At 42.6% G+C, this 18,192-nt stretch overlaps 1 protein-coding gene across 1 annotated transcript in view; it reads right to left on the bottom strand.

Annotated features, from left to right (window-relative positions):
* Positions 1–1,243: 1,243 nt before the first annotated feature.
* The window catches only part of PCOLCE2 (procollagen C-endopeptidase enhancer 2), a 99,059-nt gene continuing 82,110 nt past the window's right edge, over positions 1,244–18,192 (bottom strand). The window contains exons 6-9 of the mRNA XM_006895109.1: positions 17,312–17,466; positions 7,747–7,830; positions 2,231–2,398; positions 1,244–1,374 (exon numbers count right to left, since the gene is read on the bottom strand). Of these exons, the coding sequence (XP_006895171.1) occupies positions 1,244–1,374; positions 2,231–2,398; positions 7,747–7,830; positions 17,312–17,466 (538 nt within the window). The remainder of the gene's footprint in view (positions 1,375–2,230; positions 2,399–7,746; positions 7,831–17,311; positions 17,467–18,192) is intronic.

An 18,192-nucleotide genomic window follows, 5' to 3' on the forward strand; every position in this document is an offset into this window, starting at 1 on the left:
AGATGGGGAGAGCTTTGTGTGAAGGTCACAGGGATAGTAGCTAAGACATCTGCCTGGTTCCTGCCCAGCTTGTCAGGAAATGAATGCCCAAGTCAAGTCTCTGAATACGCAGCTACAATTTCAACTATAAAACAAAGATGTTGGATTAGATCTCTGCAGGAGACCCTTCTAGCTCCCACAGTCTCTGATTCTACATACAGCATTAAAGTCTAATTACACTATTAGGCTCGTTTAGTCCTGGAAATTCTCAGAATTACCAATTCTTTTAGCAAAGGGCCAGATAATACAAAGCCATTCTTTTATGCCAGTCAAAGGGGATACTCTTTTATTTTAGAGGCCCCGGTGATATAGTGCAGTACCTGCTAACCAACGTGGTTAATTTAAATCCACCAGCTTCGTCCTGGAGAAGAATGTGCAGGCTTCTGCCATCAAGATCTGGAACTTCAGAAACACAATGGAGGGTCGCTTCGAGTCACGGTGATTTGGTAGCAGTAGATTTGGTTTATTGGTCTGATTTTTCTTTTCTGAGTTGCCAGGTTAAGCGTATGATAGAAACCAAAGTATTGACAGTTCGAGCCCTCCCAGAAGCAACTCCAAAGAAAGGCCTGAGACTCTGCATTGAAAACCCAGGGAATGTAGTCCTAGTCTGTCATATATGGGGCCATGCCATAAAGTGGAGTTCACTCAAAAGTAACTGCTTTGGCTTTTTTGCTTGTATTCTTTGTGATAATGTTCCACCTTCTTGAATAACACGTTTAATGACTGACTGGTATGTAATCATTTAAAAATATTTTATTAAGCACTGATTTTTAAGAATGCAAGAGAAGAATGTTAACACTTCAGCACAGATGTTTAAAGGTACAACGCATATTATAAATATTGCACCTATAAAAAAGAATCTTTTGTTCACATCTTCACACAAATCATTTTCCCAAAACCCCTTCCATAGGCACATATAAATAAAAGGCTTCCAAGCTGTCTGTGCTTGACACGTATTGTTTCTTGTTACTGCACTAAAGCACACAGGTCTCCTATATATATATCCTTTGGGTGCACAGGCTGACTTCTTCAGAGATAACTGAGGACCTCGTAGCTACATCAGGTGGAGAGCAAACCAGTCTGATCACTGGAATGCCCAATATTTCATTTCATAAGGTTTGTTTCTTGAGGTTTTTCCCTATGCAGAGAAACTAGACCTTTCAAAGATAATGTGGAATGCAGCGTAACCTCTCAGAGTTCTCTGTTAACATTGCTTGGTTTTCAAGGCATGCAGGAGCTTCTGGTTCTTGGTCTTGAACATCAGGATATAGCTACTGGGCATGATTCTGCCTCTCCCGTCTTCACCCACTTGGCCCATAATAATATAATTTTGACCTAAAGAGAAAGAATATAAAATGAAAATGTTTGTGTATTGTGTTGACACCACTTAAGACTATTCACTTACTTCTGAATAACTGTTCTATAAATGGCATAAGTATACATTTGCGCTATCTAGATGAAAATCTTACGTAAGGCTGTGACCAACCAAGAACTAAATTCATCTCAATATCATACTGAACTTCTGCCAACACAAGGCCCAGGACAACGTGGTATCTGGGTCTCTGTCCAGCTCTGGAGTCCAGTGTAATTACTGGGCGCCTTCCAGAGCAATGCTCTCTGTGAACCTCAGCTATGCTTTTTCTCTTGCCTTCTGGGAATTTTCCTCTCAATGTGGCAGCGGCATTTTAACTGCAACTGTTTAAAAAAATCTCTTTCCCTTAAACTGCTCCTTCTGCGTCTTTTCCCTATTGATCCATGATTCTTGAAGTCCTTCATCCTGGTTCATCCAAAGAATCAAGAACTAGGATTCCAGCTCAGTTCTACTCACATCAATACCAGGAATGGCCAACAGGTAAGTGCTGAGTTCACTTTGTGAGAGGGCTGGTTAGGAACCTTGGGGCGCGGTGGGTAAGTTCTTTCCCCCAACCAACAGGTTTATGAGTTGAACTCACCAGCGGCTCCATGGGGAAAGGATATGACAGTCTACTTCTAAAAAACAGAGACGGCTTTGGAAAGCCTCTGAGTCACTTCTGTTTTATGCTACAGGATCACTAGGCATCGGAACCAACTTGATGTGACACAACAACAGAGCAGCCATGACACGGAAAGGTCCTCCATGTGCCTCCTGAATTGTGCCTTCTCTGTCCCTGAGGTCTCCTGGGCAAAGGACCAAGGTTTCCTCCCTGCTCACCTCTTCTGAGGAGCGGGCACTGCTTGCAGACCACGATGACCTTGGTACTCATGCTCTTGCCCGCCTGCTGAATTGCTAGATTCCCCTCTTTGTAGATGTTGATGATCGAGACCGTGGCATGGAGGCTCCCACCTCGAGTGACTGTTGTAATCACAGTGCCAGCCAACACTGGAGAAGAAAACATTTACGAAAAACAACTGTGGGCAATAATCTCTTCCCATGCGGTTAACTGCCTCCAAAAGCCCACTGGGGGGTTAGCGATGAGTCAGGTCCAGCTTGACAGTACACAACAACAACAACAACAGCGACAACTGGTATAGTGAAGGTAAATTATAAGCAGCGCTAAAAAATCCCCCATTTTTCTACTCTTCTACTTTTCAGATATGACAAATTGTAAAGTTAAAGAAAAGGCTCTAATAGAGTTCTCAAATTCGATCCTGTACATTTGTCATGAAAATGCAGGCTGGAAAAAGGGGCTAGACAACTGTCCAGAATAGGAAGGACATAGCAAAAAGGACTGGGGAAGGGTGCGGGGAAGGGGGAGGAGGGAGGAAATTTTGCAACAATGAAAGAATATTACAAAAAAGAAAGGGGAGGGGGAAGAAGGGGGAGGGAGAAAATGTACAGTTATGAATGAATGAAAATCCAACTTTTCTGTAAACTTTAGTTAAAGTACCAATTAATTTTTTTTTAAAGGGCGCTAAAGGGCTGTACCATTACCTAGTTGTTAGGTGTTGGAACCTAGAAGAGGAAACTAACTATCTACCACATTGTAGTTGTGGTATGAAGGGGTTATTATTCAGAATGGCTTTCCTACCCATTGACTTTGACTTTGCCAGATGGATGTGTGGGAATATGCGAAGAGTGTGTGAGTCCATCCACAGGAGACTGGCTAGTCTTGCTATTAAACTGAAGCAGAATCTCACCAGCAGCAAAGAAGCAGCAAGAGAACACAGTATGTCCTTCAGGGCTAGAGATCTTTGAACCAGCCAGACCAGGGCCTATGGGAGCAACAACATAGGAGCCAGAGCGGAGAACCAGAGACCTGGCATGAGACAGCGCAGACCTTGGGACGCTAAGCCACCGACCCAGAGATAAGAGCCTTTGCCAAAATTTGTTGGAAGAGTGGAGACAGAGGAGGGGAGAGCCATAATTGGTAGGACGAAACAATCTCTGGTGGCTCTGTGGCAAGAAATTACGCTGGCAACCCAAAGGTATGTGATCTGAACCCATCAGCTGCTCTGAGGGAGAAAGATAGGCAGTCTCCTCCCATGCAGTTAACGGCTTCTGAAAACCCTCTGCAGGGTCAGTTCTGACTTGACAATATACAACAACAAGAGCCTAGATTCATGAGACTGAAGTCTGAGGTACCTGTGAGCACATTTCAGAAGCTGTCCTGACTGAGCGAGGGTATCTGTTACTAATCTGAATAATAGCTTTGACTTCCCCTCTATGGGTCTATGTGAGCTGTCACAACAACTGTTGGACCCAATAAAGTGAAGCAGGAGTGGCATCCACTTCCTAAACAACATGCCTCTGGAAACTCTATGAACTTCTTCTATAAATGACGATAATTATAGGAGGGCTTCAGGACTTTTGTTCGTAGGGTTGCTATGATTTGTGCTTGACTCAATGGCAATTAACAACAACAAAGTAAAGGTAAGATTGGTGTTGGCACGAGCAAGTAGAAATAGGTGCAGGAACGTGGGAGTCATATCTGACTTCACAGGAATTGGTTTTGTGTTGCTGATGGACAGTTCCCCATCAAGGAGTTGGTAAAAGTCAGATATGGCCGTTCCTTCATGTCCCTTGCTCTTTTTGAATCAACCTGTTGCTGAGAAGACTCTGCAGAATGTTGAATTATAAATAAGGAACAATTATCAAAGCAGAGACAACATTGTGAACCTCCGGCTGTGAATATGAAATAATAAATAGTAATAGTAATCTTGAGAGGCAATATTACTACACTAAAATATATTGACAGATACATGAAGCACTTGAGCCACTGAAATCTATGTTCCTGTGTCTTGTGGGTTAATATCTATCATCTGTTTCAAATCTATTCTCCCTCTATTTTCATTTCTTCTTGAACCTGTGGCCCTCTCTTGGATACTTGTTTTGCTCTGATTAAAGTCTTCCTTCTTGTTCACATATTTTTATTGTGATTTGAGTGCAAGCTTACAAAGCAAATCAGTTTTTCATTCACACATTCAGACACCCATTATGTTTTCTAGCACTGCACATTTTCCACTTGATCCCTGTAACTCTCAATTCCATCAATCCTTCTATCCTTCCCCTTTTTGCCTTCAGGGGTTTTTGTTGGGCAAACGGTGTTCCTGAAACACTTCCTACAGAAGATTTTAAACCGGATGTGGCACCTTATCCAATTTGTTTGTGGTTTATATGCCAGTTATTTGAATCTCAGCATGCAAACACAGCTAAGATTTCTAGCTACTTCAAGAGAGAAAACAATCAGACTTCTCCAGGCAAGGCCCTTTGTAATTAGCGTAAAAAGCTGTGAGAATCCCAAGTGGCACAGTGAATTACATACTGGGCTGCTAACCAGAAGTTGGCTGTATGTGCTGTCGAATCAGAATTGACTGATAGCTGATCCTGCAAAGGGATTTCAAAGGCAGAAAATCACACAAGAGGAGATATTCCTCTGCTTGGAATATACCCCGAGAAAATGAGAACTGACACACAAACAGAGACTTGCACACCAGCATTCACAGCAGTGTTATTCCCCATCACAAGAACATGGAAACAGCCCAGATGTCCAACCACAAATGGATTGACAAATTACGGTACATTCACACAATGGAATACTACACAGCACGCAGGAGCAATAATTTTGTAAATTAGTGCCTCACTTGGGAGGGACTGGAGAGCATTATGCTGAGTAAACTGACTCAGTCCCACAAAGACAGATACCGTATAAAACCATTATTGTAGAATGAGTATAAGGATCCAAGGTGGGGGGAGGGTGGAAGCAGAGGGCTGAGGATGTGCGGGGGAGGGATTAATCATGGGGTTGTACAATTTGATGGGTGGGCGAGTGAGGGAAATGGGGAAAATCTGTTCTGGAAAACAAGGCATTCAAATTTTGTTAATAAACTAATATAATAACAATTTTAAAAAAGAAAAGAAGAGGAGATTGCCCATTTTTGTCCTTTGGAGCAGCTGGAGGATGTGAACCACGAGTCCTTGAGTTGACCTCACCCACTTGGCCACCAAAGCTCCCTAAAAATAAACCATTCCCACATCGGTGTTTAAATGCCAAAGATCAGGTTGCTCCGGTGGCTGACTGGCAAGGAGCTGAGTGGCCAAATTCAAGGCCGAAGACGGGTCAACTTGTCCCATGTGATTAACTGCCTCTGAAAAGCTGATGGAGGGTCCGCTATCAGTCGATTCTCACTGCTCGGTACATAACACATAGCAACCAAAGGACTGGAATTCAAATCCGCTCGTCATTCTGTTGGGAGCTCTGGTGGCTGAGTGGTAAGTAGTTGTACCACCGGAAGGCACATGGCTCAAATCTACTAGTTGCTTTGAAGGCAAAAGACGGACAATCTCTTCCTGTGAAAACTCACCAATTTGCTGGCACATAACAGTGACAGTTACTCTGGGGAGAGATGGGCCAGTCTGCTCCCACTAAGATTTACAGCCTTGGAAACATCACAGAAGGTTGTCATGATGTGTCAGAATCAACTCCGCAACAGTGGGCTTGATTCTGGGGATGTGTAATTAGGTTGCAGGGAGCACTGGTGGCCCTACTGGCAAGAAGCTGCGTTGCAATCCCGAAAGCACAAGGTTTGAATCCGCGAGCTGCTCTGTGGAAGAAGGATGAGCAGTCTCCTTCCATGTGATTAAACCTCTGAAAACCGCGGGAGGGTCAGGGGTCAGTTCCCACTTAATGATACACAACAACAACAGTTAGGTTGTGGCAACTTTCTCTTTTTGTTGTTACTATTATTTTTTATTGATATTTTAATGAAAGTTTCCAGAAAATTTGGATTTCCATTCAGCAACTTTCTTTCACTAATAAGACTTTTTCATAATGCTTTTTTTAAAGCTTTTTTTTTTAAAAAAAAAAAAGATAATCCAACGAATAGGTAGAGAAGCTGTGGTATATTCACACAATGGAATACTATACTGCATTGAAAAACAAGGAACTCATTCAATATTATTCAAAATGGGTGAGCCTGGAGGACATTATGCTGAGTGAAATATCTCAGTCGCAAAAGGACAAATATTGCATGGTGCCACTGCTGTAAAACAGGACTGATATCAGGGTGGGGGTAAGACTGAGAAAAACCGGATAAATTGTGTATACTGCACTGAAACAGATGAGGGACTGAATAATTTAAAAGCGATGTATGATAGGGTATTATGGTAATCACAAGAGTCCACAATTAAGGTTGCATAGTGGAATGTACTTGGGGCGGTGGGAGAGGTGCGGAGGGATTGTGTACCAGGGAGGGAGTCTTTCTTTTACTTTTGAAAGAGAGGAGCGAACTAGGGGGCGGGGGGAGAGGGCTGAGCGGGGAGAGAAGTGCAGCAATGAATGAATGGAAATCCAAATTCCCTGTAAATGTTCATTAAAATTATTAAAAAATAAAATAAAATAAAAAGATAATTCACAGAATTCAACTGAGTATACTTTGCTTTGAAATGTTTCCACAGAGGGCACATTAAAAAACAAATAGGGAAAAATACTTGTTTTTATTGTTGCTGTGTATCACTGGGCTGGAACCAACTCAGAGCTGACCCTCCAGTGGGTTTTCAGAGGCGGTTAATCACACGGGAGGACACTGCCCATCCTTCTCCTGTAAAGCAGATGGTGGATTTGAACCACATGCCTTTGGGATGGTGGTGCAGTTTCTTACCACTAGGACCACCAGAGCTTCCTAAGGAAAAAAAGCCCTTGAAAATTCTAAATCATTAAATATTTATCCCCTCAGGTTCCAGAATATAAATGGTCCCAAAGAGATGTCAGGTTTCCAAGACAAATTTCTGTGTGACTATACTTTGGTTCTTTGGGAAAGACATTACGGAGAAAATATTTTCATTTCTTCTCTGCGAAATCAGCTTCAGCATGTAATCTAGATACATTTCTAATTTACTTAAGATGAATTACAGATGTGTGAAAGTCAGTACATGAAAAGACACATGAGAAAGAAAAGCAAAACAGGGTTTCTGTTTGTTTTTCAGAAAAACCCAGGCAGCCAGAATACACAGAAAAACAATTTCATGCATCCTGGGAATCAAATTAATTATGTTCATATGAAAATAGCCCAGGGAGCATATTTTCCATATCTACTTTTTTCCGCTGTGAAAGCAAATTATTTTAACAACACAAGTTAACACATGTTGGTGTGCAAGAAAATATTTCCCTGGGTCAATAAGCAGGCAGGGCTACTGCCCCTGTACTGTGAAATTCATGGCCATTCCCTGGAGACTAAGCATGCAGTCTCAAATTTCTGATTAAGGAGAAAAGGCTGGCTTTTATTTCTTACCAAAGTCACTCGAACAGTAATTGCTCTCCAGAGTCCCAGTTCGCCTACACTTCTGTTGACACAGGGCCACAGTAGGTTTTACACCTTAATTCAACAGAGGAAAGACAAAAGAATCAAGACAATGAATTAAAATGTAATTAGTGTTTTAATCAGACACTATCAATTTCAAATTCCCATCAATTTCCCTGAGCCACCCATCTGTCATTGCGATGCAATCATTAAAAAGCACGCAAAAGAAATTCTTCACGCTATCAACCACTGCTCTAATTTGCTCAGGGCAACTTAATATCCTCCAGGGAATTTCAAACCCGAGATCAAAGATAATCTATATTTAGCCCTGTTCTCGTCTTCCTTCATACATAACTAACACTATACCCCAAAATAGACTCATGTGTGCCAGGTTTAGAAAAACCCAGGATGAGACATCTGAATTCAGAAAATAAAGGTAATTTCTCACTTTAAAAAAAGAGTTCTAGGAATAGGAAGACTCTCTGAGATCACTGGTGCATTTAAAATGTGATTCAATTGCCCAAATTCTCGAAGTACAGGTTTTTGGAAACTAGGCTCACTCAAAGAACTAAAGAGCAATGATGTCAATCTGGAGCCCAAGGTGCACCTGATCTAGGCCATAGTCTTTGCAATTACTTGCTATACATCAGAAAGCTGGACAACAACTAGGGATGATAGAAGGAGAATTGCTGCCTTTGAGCTGTGGTGTTGAAGAAGAGGACTGAATATACCATGGACTGCTAGGAGAACAAACAAGGTTCGTCCTAGAGAGGGTGAGACCAGGCTGCTCCTTGGAGGCAAGGATTCTGAAGCTTCCTCTGACATTCTGTGGACGTGTTGCAAGGAGAGACTAGTCCTTGGAGAGGGACGTCATGCTTGGGAGGGTGGAGGGACGGAGAAAGAGATGAAGACCCCTAATGAGATGGATTGACTCAGACTAGGGTAATGAGGGTAGATGTGCCAAAGACAATAAGATTGCCACAGGATAGAGCAGGGCTTAGGGCTATTATTGTACATAGGGTCGCTATAAGGCACAGGTGACTTGACAACACATAACAACAACAGACTTAATACAACTCGTCATTAAATATTTCAGGCTTGGCACTTGCTGTAAGCATCGTAAAAAGCAAAACCAAACAGATTAACATAGTGGTTTTCAACCGGGGCTGATTTTTTCTTTGGAAAAGAATGAAGGACTTCTTGGTTGTCAAAACTAGGGAATGAGGTAGGAGGGATGCTACTGGAATCCAGTGGGTGGAGGGCAGGGATGGGTATCAACGACGCCCATGCACAGGGCAATCCCCCACCACTGAGCATTATCCAGCTCTGAATATTAGAGGTTAAGAACCTATGGATCAGCCAGGTAAACTACTTCATCCTTGTTACCATCTGGTGGTTTCGTGGGTAGTCGCACTGCCAACCCCAAAGTGATGTCTCTACGGCAGTCTGAATCCACCAGCTGCCCAGTGGGGGGGGGATGAACCATATCCTCCTGCACCGTTTGCTGTTGAGTACTGTTGAGTCAGAACTGACCCACAGCTGACCCTCCAGTGCGTTTTCAGAGGCAGGTGATTCCACGGAAGGACACTGTCCATCCTTCGCCAGCGGAGCAGCTGGTGGGTTTGAATCACCTGCCTTCGGGATTGCAGCACAGCTTCTTGCCACTAGGCCACCTCTCTGGCGGTTTAGCAGTAAAGAACTGAACTACCAAAGTGAAGCCTCATGGTTTGAATCCATCAGCTTACTCCTTAAGAGAAAGATGGGCAATCTCCTCCCATGTAATTAACGGCCTCTGAAAACCCACTGGTCAGCTATGGTCAAGTGTTGAGTTCTAACTTGAACTTGAACTCCTGAAGCATCAGCGATAAGTGAATGTTGTTGTTTTTGTTAGGTGCGGTGAAGTCAAGCACGACTCACAGTGACCCTGTGAACACTTGAGACCTTGGCTGCAGTCACCATGTCAATCCATCTCACTGGGGGTCTGCGTCTCTTTCATTGACCCTACACCCTTCCAAGCATGATATCTCTTTCCAAGGAACAGTCTCTCCTGGAATATATATCCAAAGTCTGAGAGACGAAGCTTCACCATCCTTGCCTCCAAGGTGCACTCTGGCCACATCTTTCCTAAGACATACCTGCTCATTTATTTAGCAGTCCATGGGATAATCAGTACTCTACTCCAACACCACAACCCAAAGGCATCAATAACTCTTCTGTCATCTGTATTCATTGTCCTGCTCTCAGATGCACAGCAAGTAATGGAAAAGACCATGGACTGAATCAGGGACACCTTAGTCTTCAAACTGACATCATTGCTCTTCAGTATTTTGGAGGTCCCTGACAGCTGACTTGCCCAAAGCAATATATCTTCTTTTCTCCTGACTGCTGGTATCACGGGTGCTGATTGTGGACCCCTAGTGGTGCAATGGTTAAGTAGTTGGCTGTTAATTGAAAGGCTGGTGATTTGAAGTCACCCAGCAGTTCTGTGGGAGAATGATCTAGAGAGCTGCTGCCAAGGGAAGCCATCGACTGGGAAAGAGTATTTGCTAATTACATGTCAGATAAGGGACTTGTATCTAGAATTTATAAAATACTCGAGCACCACAACAAGATAAAGGTAAATAACCCAGCTGAAAAGTGGGCACAGGATATGAACAAACACTTCACCAAAGAAGACATTCAGATGGCAAACAAACACTTGGAGACATGTTCAAAATCCCTAGCTCTAAGAGAGATGCAAATAAAAACAACTAGGAGATATCATCTCACCCCAGTAAGAATAGCAAAATTTAACAGAACAGCAAACAACACATGCTGGAGAGACTGTGGAGAAACTGGAATCCTTATTCACTGCTGGTGGAAGTGTAAAATGGTGCAACCACTGTGGAAGGCAGTACGGCGTTTTCTCAAAAAGTTGCAAATAGAAATACCATTTGACCCAGCAATTCCTCTACTGGGAATATACCCTAAAGAAACCATAACTGCCACTCAAGCATATATATGCACGCCAATGTTTATTGTGGCTTTGTTCACAATAGCAAAAAGTTGGAAACAACCCAAGTGTCCATCAACAAAGGGATGGCTAGAGAAGCTGTGGTATTTTCACACAATGGAATACTACGGTGCACTGAAAAAAAGGAACTCATGCAATATTATACAAACTGGGTGACCCTAGAGGACATTATGCTGAGTGAAATATCTCGATCACAAAAGGACAGATGCTGCATAGTGCCACTGCTGTAAAACAGGACTGACATCAGGTTTGGGCGGAGACTGAGAAAAATGGGATAAATTATGTATACTGCATTGAAACAGATGAGGAAGAAAACTGTTTTAAAGGGATATACTACTAGGTATTATTGTCATGACAGGAGTCCAGAACAAAGGCAGCATAGTGGAGTGGACTTGTGGGGAGGAATTGTACAACAATGAAAGAATTTTTCTTTTACTTTTCAAAGAGAAGAGTGAACTGGATGAGGAGGGGGTAGGCAGGGAGAAAAGTGCAACAATGAATGTATGGAAATCCAAAGTCTCTGTATGCTTTCAGGAAAATGAATAATAATAAAAACAAAATAAAACAAAACAACATGCAATGAATTAAAAAAGACTTAAAAAAGCAAAGCCTTTGTCATCAAGTTGATTCTGGCTAACGTTGACCCCTACAGGACAGAGTAGAACTGCCCGCACAGCATCTTCAAGGCTGTAATTTTGTTTTTTTCAATTAAGTTTCATGAAAGTTTACAGAGATTTAACGGTTTCCAATCATTCATTGTTGCACTTTGCCCCCTGCCCAACCATCCCCTCCCCCCCCAATTCACTCTTCTCCTTGAAAAGTAAAAGAAAAACTCTTTCGTTGTTATGCAATTCATCCCCACCCCCAAGTCCACTCCAAGGCTGTAATTTTTACAGAATCAGTCTCCTTTGTCTCCTGCAGGGCAGCTAGTGGATTCCAACTGCTGACCTCCAGGTTAGTAGCAAAGTGCTTAACCACTACACCATGAGGATGCCTTCTTACAAAGACTGCAATCTAGAAAACCCTAGAGGGCAATTCTACAGCCATGTGAGGTCACTATCAGTCAAACTCTCATGAGCACACTTAAGAGTTCAGAGATTCTCATTCTTCTCAATGTTATTATCCCTACTTCATTATGATTCACACAAACACCATTGCAGTCAATAAGACACAGGTAAATCTCTTCCTGGTATTCTCTGCATTCAGTCAAGATCCATCTGACATCAGCAACGATATCCTTCCCACCACAGCCTCTTCTCAACTCAGCTTGAATTCCTGGTAGTTCCCTGTCAATGTAATTACTGTTTCAGTTGGTCTTTTTTTTTTTTTAAAAAAATAATAATTTTCAGCAAGATTTTACTTGTTTTCAATTGGTTTTTTAATAATTTTCAGCAAGGTTTTAATGATTGTTGTTGTTAGGTGCCATCGAGTCAAGTACAATTCACAGAAACCCTATGAACAGAAGATCTGAACCATTTTATCCTGCACCATCCTCACTTCCTAATACACAAGAGCCCACTGTGGTAGTCTCTGCATCAAACCACCTGGCCGAGAGTCTTCCTCTCCCTCACTGATCCTACACCCTTCTCAGAATCACGTCCTTCTCCAAGGAATAGCCCCTCCGAACAACATGCCCAAAGTATGTGAGGCTTCATCATTGTTGCCGCCAAAGAGCACTCTGGCTGCACCCTCTCCAAGATATATTTGTTTTTTTGGCCATCCATGGGATTCTCCAACACCACAGCTCAAAGGCATCAATTCCCCTCTGTCATCCTTATTCATTGTCCAGCTCTCAGATGCATAGCAAGTGATCGGAAAGACCATGGCCTGAATCAGACACATCTTAGTCCTCAAACTGACATCACTACTCCTCAATAATTTGGAGAGGTCCCTAACTGCAGACTTTCCCACTGCAATGTGTCTACGTATTTGCTGACTGCTAGTACCAAGGATGTTAATTATGGATCCAAGCAAGAGGAAGTTGTTGACAGTTTCAATGTTGTTCAGTATTTTCCTCATTCTACTGGATTACTTATTTTGGGAATGGGAAAAAATATGGATCTCTTCCAGTCAATTTGTTGGCAGAGATTAGTGAGCATCTTCAGGGCTGTATCTGTTAGTTCAGACATGTCACTTGGTATTCCATCAATCTTTCGGGTCTTATTTTTTGTGAATGCTTTCAGTGCAGCCTGAACCTCTTCCTCCGTTATCACCGATTCTTGATCACATGCTACTTCCTGGCAAGATTCTCTATCAGCCAAGAGTTTGTGGTTCTGTGACTCTTGAGATTCTTTCATTCTTCTTTTGATGCATCATTCAAGATTTTGCCCATGAAATCCTCCAAAATTGCAACTCAAGGCTTGAATTAGTTCTTCAGTTCTTTCAGCTAGATAAACTTTTGGTTTTCTAACTCCAGTTCTTTGCACATTTTATTACAGCACTTTGTCTTTGCAAGCTGCCCTTTGAAATCTTCTCATCTCTTCTTCAGCATTTCTCCTCTTAGTTTTGGCCTCTCTACGTTCTGGTGCAAGCTTCAGAAATCCATTCTGGACTTTTCTTTCTCCTCTACCTTTTTAATGGCCTTTGCATTCTTCATGGATAATGTCCTTGATGTCATCACACAACTCAGGTCCCCTCAGAGACTCGGTTCTGTGCTCAAATGTTCCCGTGTTAAAATATTTCATCACCAAATTCTCAACCACTCTGCTAGAGTTACCCATCTTTCAAGCTTGTTCACGTAATCATTTTTGTAACTACTTTGCTTTCCAATCATTGTAGACCCAACACATTAACCCCACACTTTTCTGAATCCATTTTCATCCTCAGCCATCCCACTTCGTCCCTACGGTACAGTGTTTCAATTATTTTCTTGACAATAGCTTTAAATGCCCTTTCTCCCGCTGTTCTTCTGGAGTTTTTGACTAGTAAAATTCCAGCCTGGTTTATAGCTCCATTTCCCCCTGGATCCAGAGAACTGAATACTCACTGGACCCTCATCAAAGAGACTGGCTAGTTTACAGATCAACTCACTTTCCCATGTTCCACAGACATTTTCAAGTCTTTTTCATTTTCCTCCAGATGCCAGTCTAGAGCTAAGGTGTGCCTGATCCAGGCCATGGTCTTTGCAATTACTTGTTACGCATCAGAGAGCTGGACAGTGACTAACGATGAGAGAAGAAGAATCGATGCCTTTGAGTTGTGATGCTGGAGAGGAGTCTTGAATATGCCAGGAAATGTCAAGGAAACAAATAGGTCTGTCTTGGAGAGGGTGAAACGAAGACTTTCATTGGAGGTTAGGATTCTGAAGCTCTGTGTCACATACTTTAGCCATGTGGCCAGGAGGGACCAATCACTGGAGAAGGACATCATACTCAGAAGGGTGGAGGGACAATGCAAGAGAGGGAGACCCTGGATAAGATAGACTGACACAGTAACTGGGGTAATGGGGGTAGGTGTGTCAGTCAGTGAGACCGGTTCAGGACAGGGCAGGGTTCAGAGCTGTACACAGGGTCACTATGGGATACAGGTGACCCAATGGCACATAACAACAACAATAAACTACCTTCCTTCTCAATCTCAGCAAGCAACCCTGCCTAATGTCAAGAGGGTAAAGAAACATCAAAACTCTCACCTAACTTTACGTGTCCCTCCTCCCTTTCCTTCCTGAGAGAGAAGGATGCCTCAGTTCTAAGGCCAACCTTCCTGTGAGTCCTTGGGAAGAAACAGATTTTATCACCTCATACCTTCTCTCGGCCATGTGTTCACCTTCTTTGCTATCTACTTCCCATCAGGATTAGTGAGACTCATAGCCTGTCTCCCTCCTTTAAGGCCCGATTGCAAATATTAACTATCCCAGTCCCTTCGGCCAGTTCTGCCCACCTGTCGTCCACTCTATCTAGACTGGGACTGAACAACAGCTCATGCAATGCTTGCTGGAGTCTTCAGGAGTTTCCTCACCACTGAATCAAATGGAAGCACTTTGGTCCTTCTCTTGCAGGTGCTGTCAAGCCGAGTATGACCCACAGCGATCCCATGAACAACAGATCGGAAGCCCGTCCCATCCTGCTGGTCTCCCTTCTTCTTCCAAGTCACTCTGCTCAATCTTCTTTAGCTGCCTAGAATCCTAAGTAGCAAATTTCTTGAGGTCTAGTTTTCCTTTTATCCCCAAATGCTTCCTAGGCAATCTCCTTTTGAATCATTGTTTCAATTACCATCGGTATGCCGATGACGTTTTCATTGATACATATTGCTGAAATTTCTCTTCTGGCCTACAGGCCCATATAGCTAATCGCCTGCACAACATCTGCTCTTGACTGCCTCACAGATACTTCAAATATAACATGGTCACGGCTGAACTCATGGATGCACTTCTAAACCCAGTTCTCCACCTTAGTGAATGGTAACACTAGGCCCCTAGTTGTGCAAGTCAGGGGTTTGGAAGCCACAGTGACACTCCCTTGACCTCCCTAATGCAATTAGTCATGATGGCCCATCAGCAGCTCCCATTCACTGCTCGGTTATCTCTGTATTTCTGCTCTGGAACAGTTCTCTGGATGGCAACAAGAACCTGCTGACCTTCACCCTGTGGCCAGGGTGACCTTTGTAAACCACAAAGCTGATCTTCACCTTCACCTAAGTTGATCAGCAACATTGCCCACACTTAGAGATAAAAACCAAAACGCTTAGAGCATAAGGAAAGAGGCAACAGAGACTGAAAATGAAACAAAAGTCTAGAACCAATGTGTGCAGGTTTTCTGAAGCATGAAGATCATATGAAGGAGTCGGGGCTCCTGTGCTGTCTGAGATGATATGACATGAGGCTATTTCAGTGAATTAAAATGAAAGACAAAATTCAGTTCCTCAGTATCGCTACCCACATTTCAAGTCATCAATTGCGGTCACCATTGTTGGATGCTAAATTCATTGTTGTTAAGTGCATCAAGTTGCCTGAGACTAATAGTGACCCTATGTACAACAGTCCTACACCCTGCTCTATCCTGTGCCTGTCTTATTGCCACTGACACACTTACCCCCTCCCCAATACCCTAGTTACTATATCAATCCATCTCATCTGGGGTCTTCCTCTCTTGCACTATCCTTCCATCCTCCCAACCATGATGTCCCTCTCCAAGGACTGGTCCTTCCTTGCAACATGTCCAGAGCACGAGGGAATACCGCCTAGTTTAATCTGTGGGAGGGTGGTGAAGGGTATGCAGTGAGGAAGTCAGTCAGAAGAAGTCAAAGATGATCTGGAGGGTGAGGCTACTGGTCATGTGGTCCATAACTTGTAAAAGAAGTGGAGACACAGGTTTGAGGCAGTTAACATTGTGACCAGAAAAAGAGGTGTATATTATTTTAGTGAAACATTTCACAATCACAAATTTTTGAATAATCACAAATTCGGGCCTTCAGTCTCAAAGAACATTTATGTGCAGAGGTGAAAGCTGGGGAAAAATTTGCAGTTTAAGTGCAACGAGATAGGTAATTCACTGGAGAGAAATGGATGAGTGGATGATGAGCCGGCGAGAGGTAATGAGGCAGTACACGTCCAAGCCACCAGGTGGCACTCTTGTGGAGCGCTCAGAAACCTGCCCTTCCAGAAAGATCTGTACTCAGTGCAACCCAACCAAGGTGCAAGCAGAGAAATGATGAGTCAAAAAGCTGGGCAACCAATCCTTAGATAAGCTAGAACTTGTAACTTATACCTTACATCTTTACTTTCTATTTTTCTTTCTATTATAAGCACTTTCACCTCTGAGGACTGAATCTCAGGGGCTGACAGGATGTAGGTTGGATTTGAGGATCCACTTCCACCTCTCCAATTCCAATTCCCCAGCCAGAGATTCCCAAATGACTTTTGCAGTAAGAAAGGCTGGGATTGGTTTGCTTCGAGGCATATGTCTTCCTGAAGTATATTTTTCTATTATTTACTCTAAATTTAAAGTATAACAGATCTTATTATGACACATTTTGGGAAGAAGAGGGAAAAGTCTAGAATATTAATTAGCAAATGCGTAAAACAGTCAAACATCGAGATCCTAGAACTTGAACCTAAAGTAGTATGAGTCTTTGTAATGAAAATAAATAATTTTCCTACTGCCAGAAAAAAAGTACGCTTTGCATGTACTGTTGTTATTGTTGCTGTGTACCATCATGTTGGAACAAACCCACAGCTGACCCTCTGGCAGGTTTTCAGAGGAAGTTAATCGCACAGGAAGAGACTGCTCATCTTTCTCCCGCAGAGCAGGTCCTGCATTTGAACTACCTGCCTTCGGAATTACAGTGCAGCATTTTATCCAGAGCTCCCTGGCGGCCAAATGGGAAGAAATCTAAAATAGATTTACTAATTTTTTAGGTGACATTTGAAATTTATTAGCTTCTAGATACTTTCCACTCAAACCTTCTGCCATTAATGAATCATATTATTCACTTATATATGTTTTTATAGAAGATATATCCAGGGACTTTTCCTGTTAATTTTTTTCTATTTCAGGTAATTTTTCTCCCTCCCTTTGTGTGAAAACCTCAAAACAGATAACTCACCTGAAGTTACAGGGGGTGTGGTAGTAACAGGTCGTACTGTAGTTGCGGGCAATTTTTTTGGTCTGAATTTGTAGTGGCCAATAAATCCATCCGCAGTTAAACTTAGATCTGACAAAAATTGAACAAGAAGCTCGTTTCTCTCTGATATTATTGGCCTAAAGGAAGAAAACAAATATACATGAAATAGATGTGACGTATTCTCATATCTCACTCATTTTTGACATTTATTGTTGTTAAACACCTTTTGACATTTGTTGTTGTTAAACGCCGTCGAGTCATAGGCGACTCATAGTGACCCTAGGATGAAAGACCTGAACACTTGTATAACTTTCATCCTTTCTCTAGGTTCACAGGGTTTCCAGAGTCAAGCTATTTTGGAAGTGGATGCCATTCCTGCTTCCAGGCTTGTTTTAATCGGGAAGCTCCACCAAACACCGTCCACCAGGGTAACCATTATCACATTAGATGCATCGGCGTCACAGTGTTCAGCTTCACAGCAACCACAATTTACCTCTGTACAGCAAGTGGACAGACCAGGGCTATCTTACCTAGAAGAATGTTTGACCAAAACCAATTAAAAACAGGCCTGAGAGCCGTGGATTAAAGTCACCCACCATTGGCCTGGTAGCATCATTTTCTATCCACTAGGCCCACTGAGCTCTCTCTATGTTGTTGTTAAGTGCCATCGAGTCGTAGGCATGGACTATCATTTGCTTAAACTTAAAAATGAAATAACTTAAAAGGTGAAGTTTCAGTCTGCCCAATATTAAGACAAATTCATTGCCATCAAGTTGAAACTGACTCATAGCTAAGCCTCCAGTGGATTTCCCAAGGATGTAAATCACGCAGGAGACAGGCCATCTTTCTCCTGAGAAGTGAAA

The sequence above is a fragment of the Elephantulus edwardii genome, unplaced genomic scaffold, assembly GCF_000299155.1.
Source record: "Elephantulus edwardii isolate Elephantulus edwardi_28Jun2011 unplaced genomic scaffold, EleEdw1.0 scaffold00158, whole genome shotgun sequence".
In the NCBI taxonomy this organism is placed as follows: domain Eukaryota; kingdom Metazoa; phylum Chordata; class Mammalia; order Macroscelidea; family Macroscelididae; genus Elephantulus; species Elephantulus edwardii.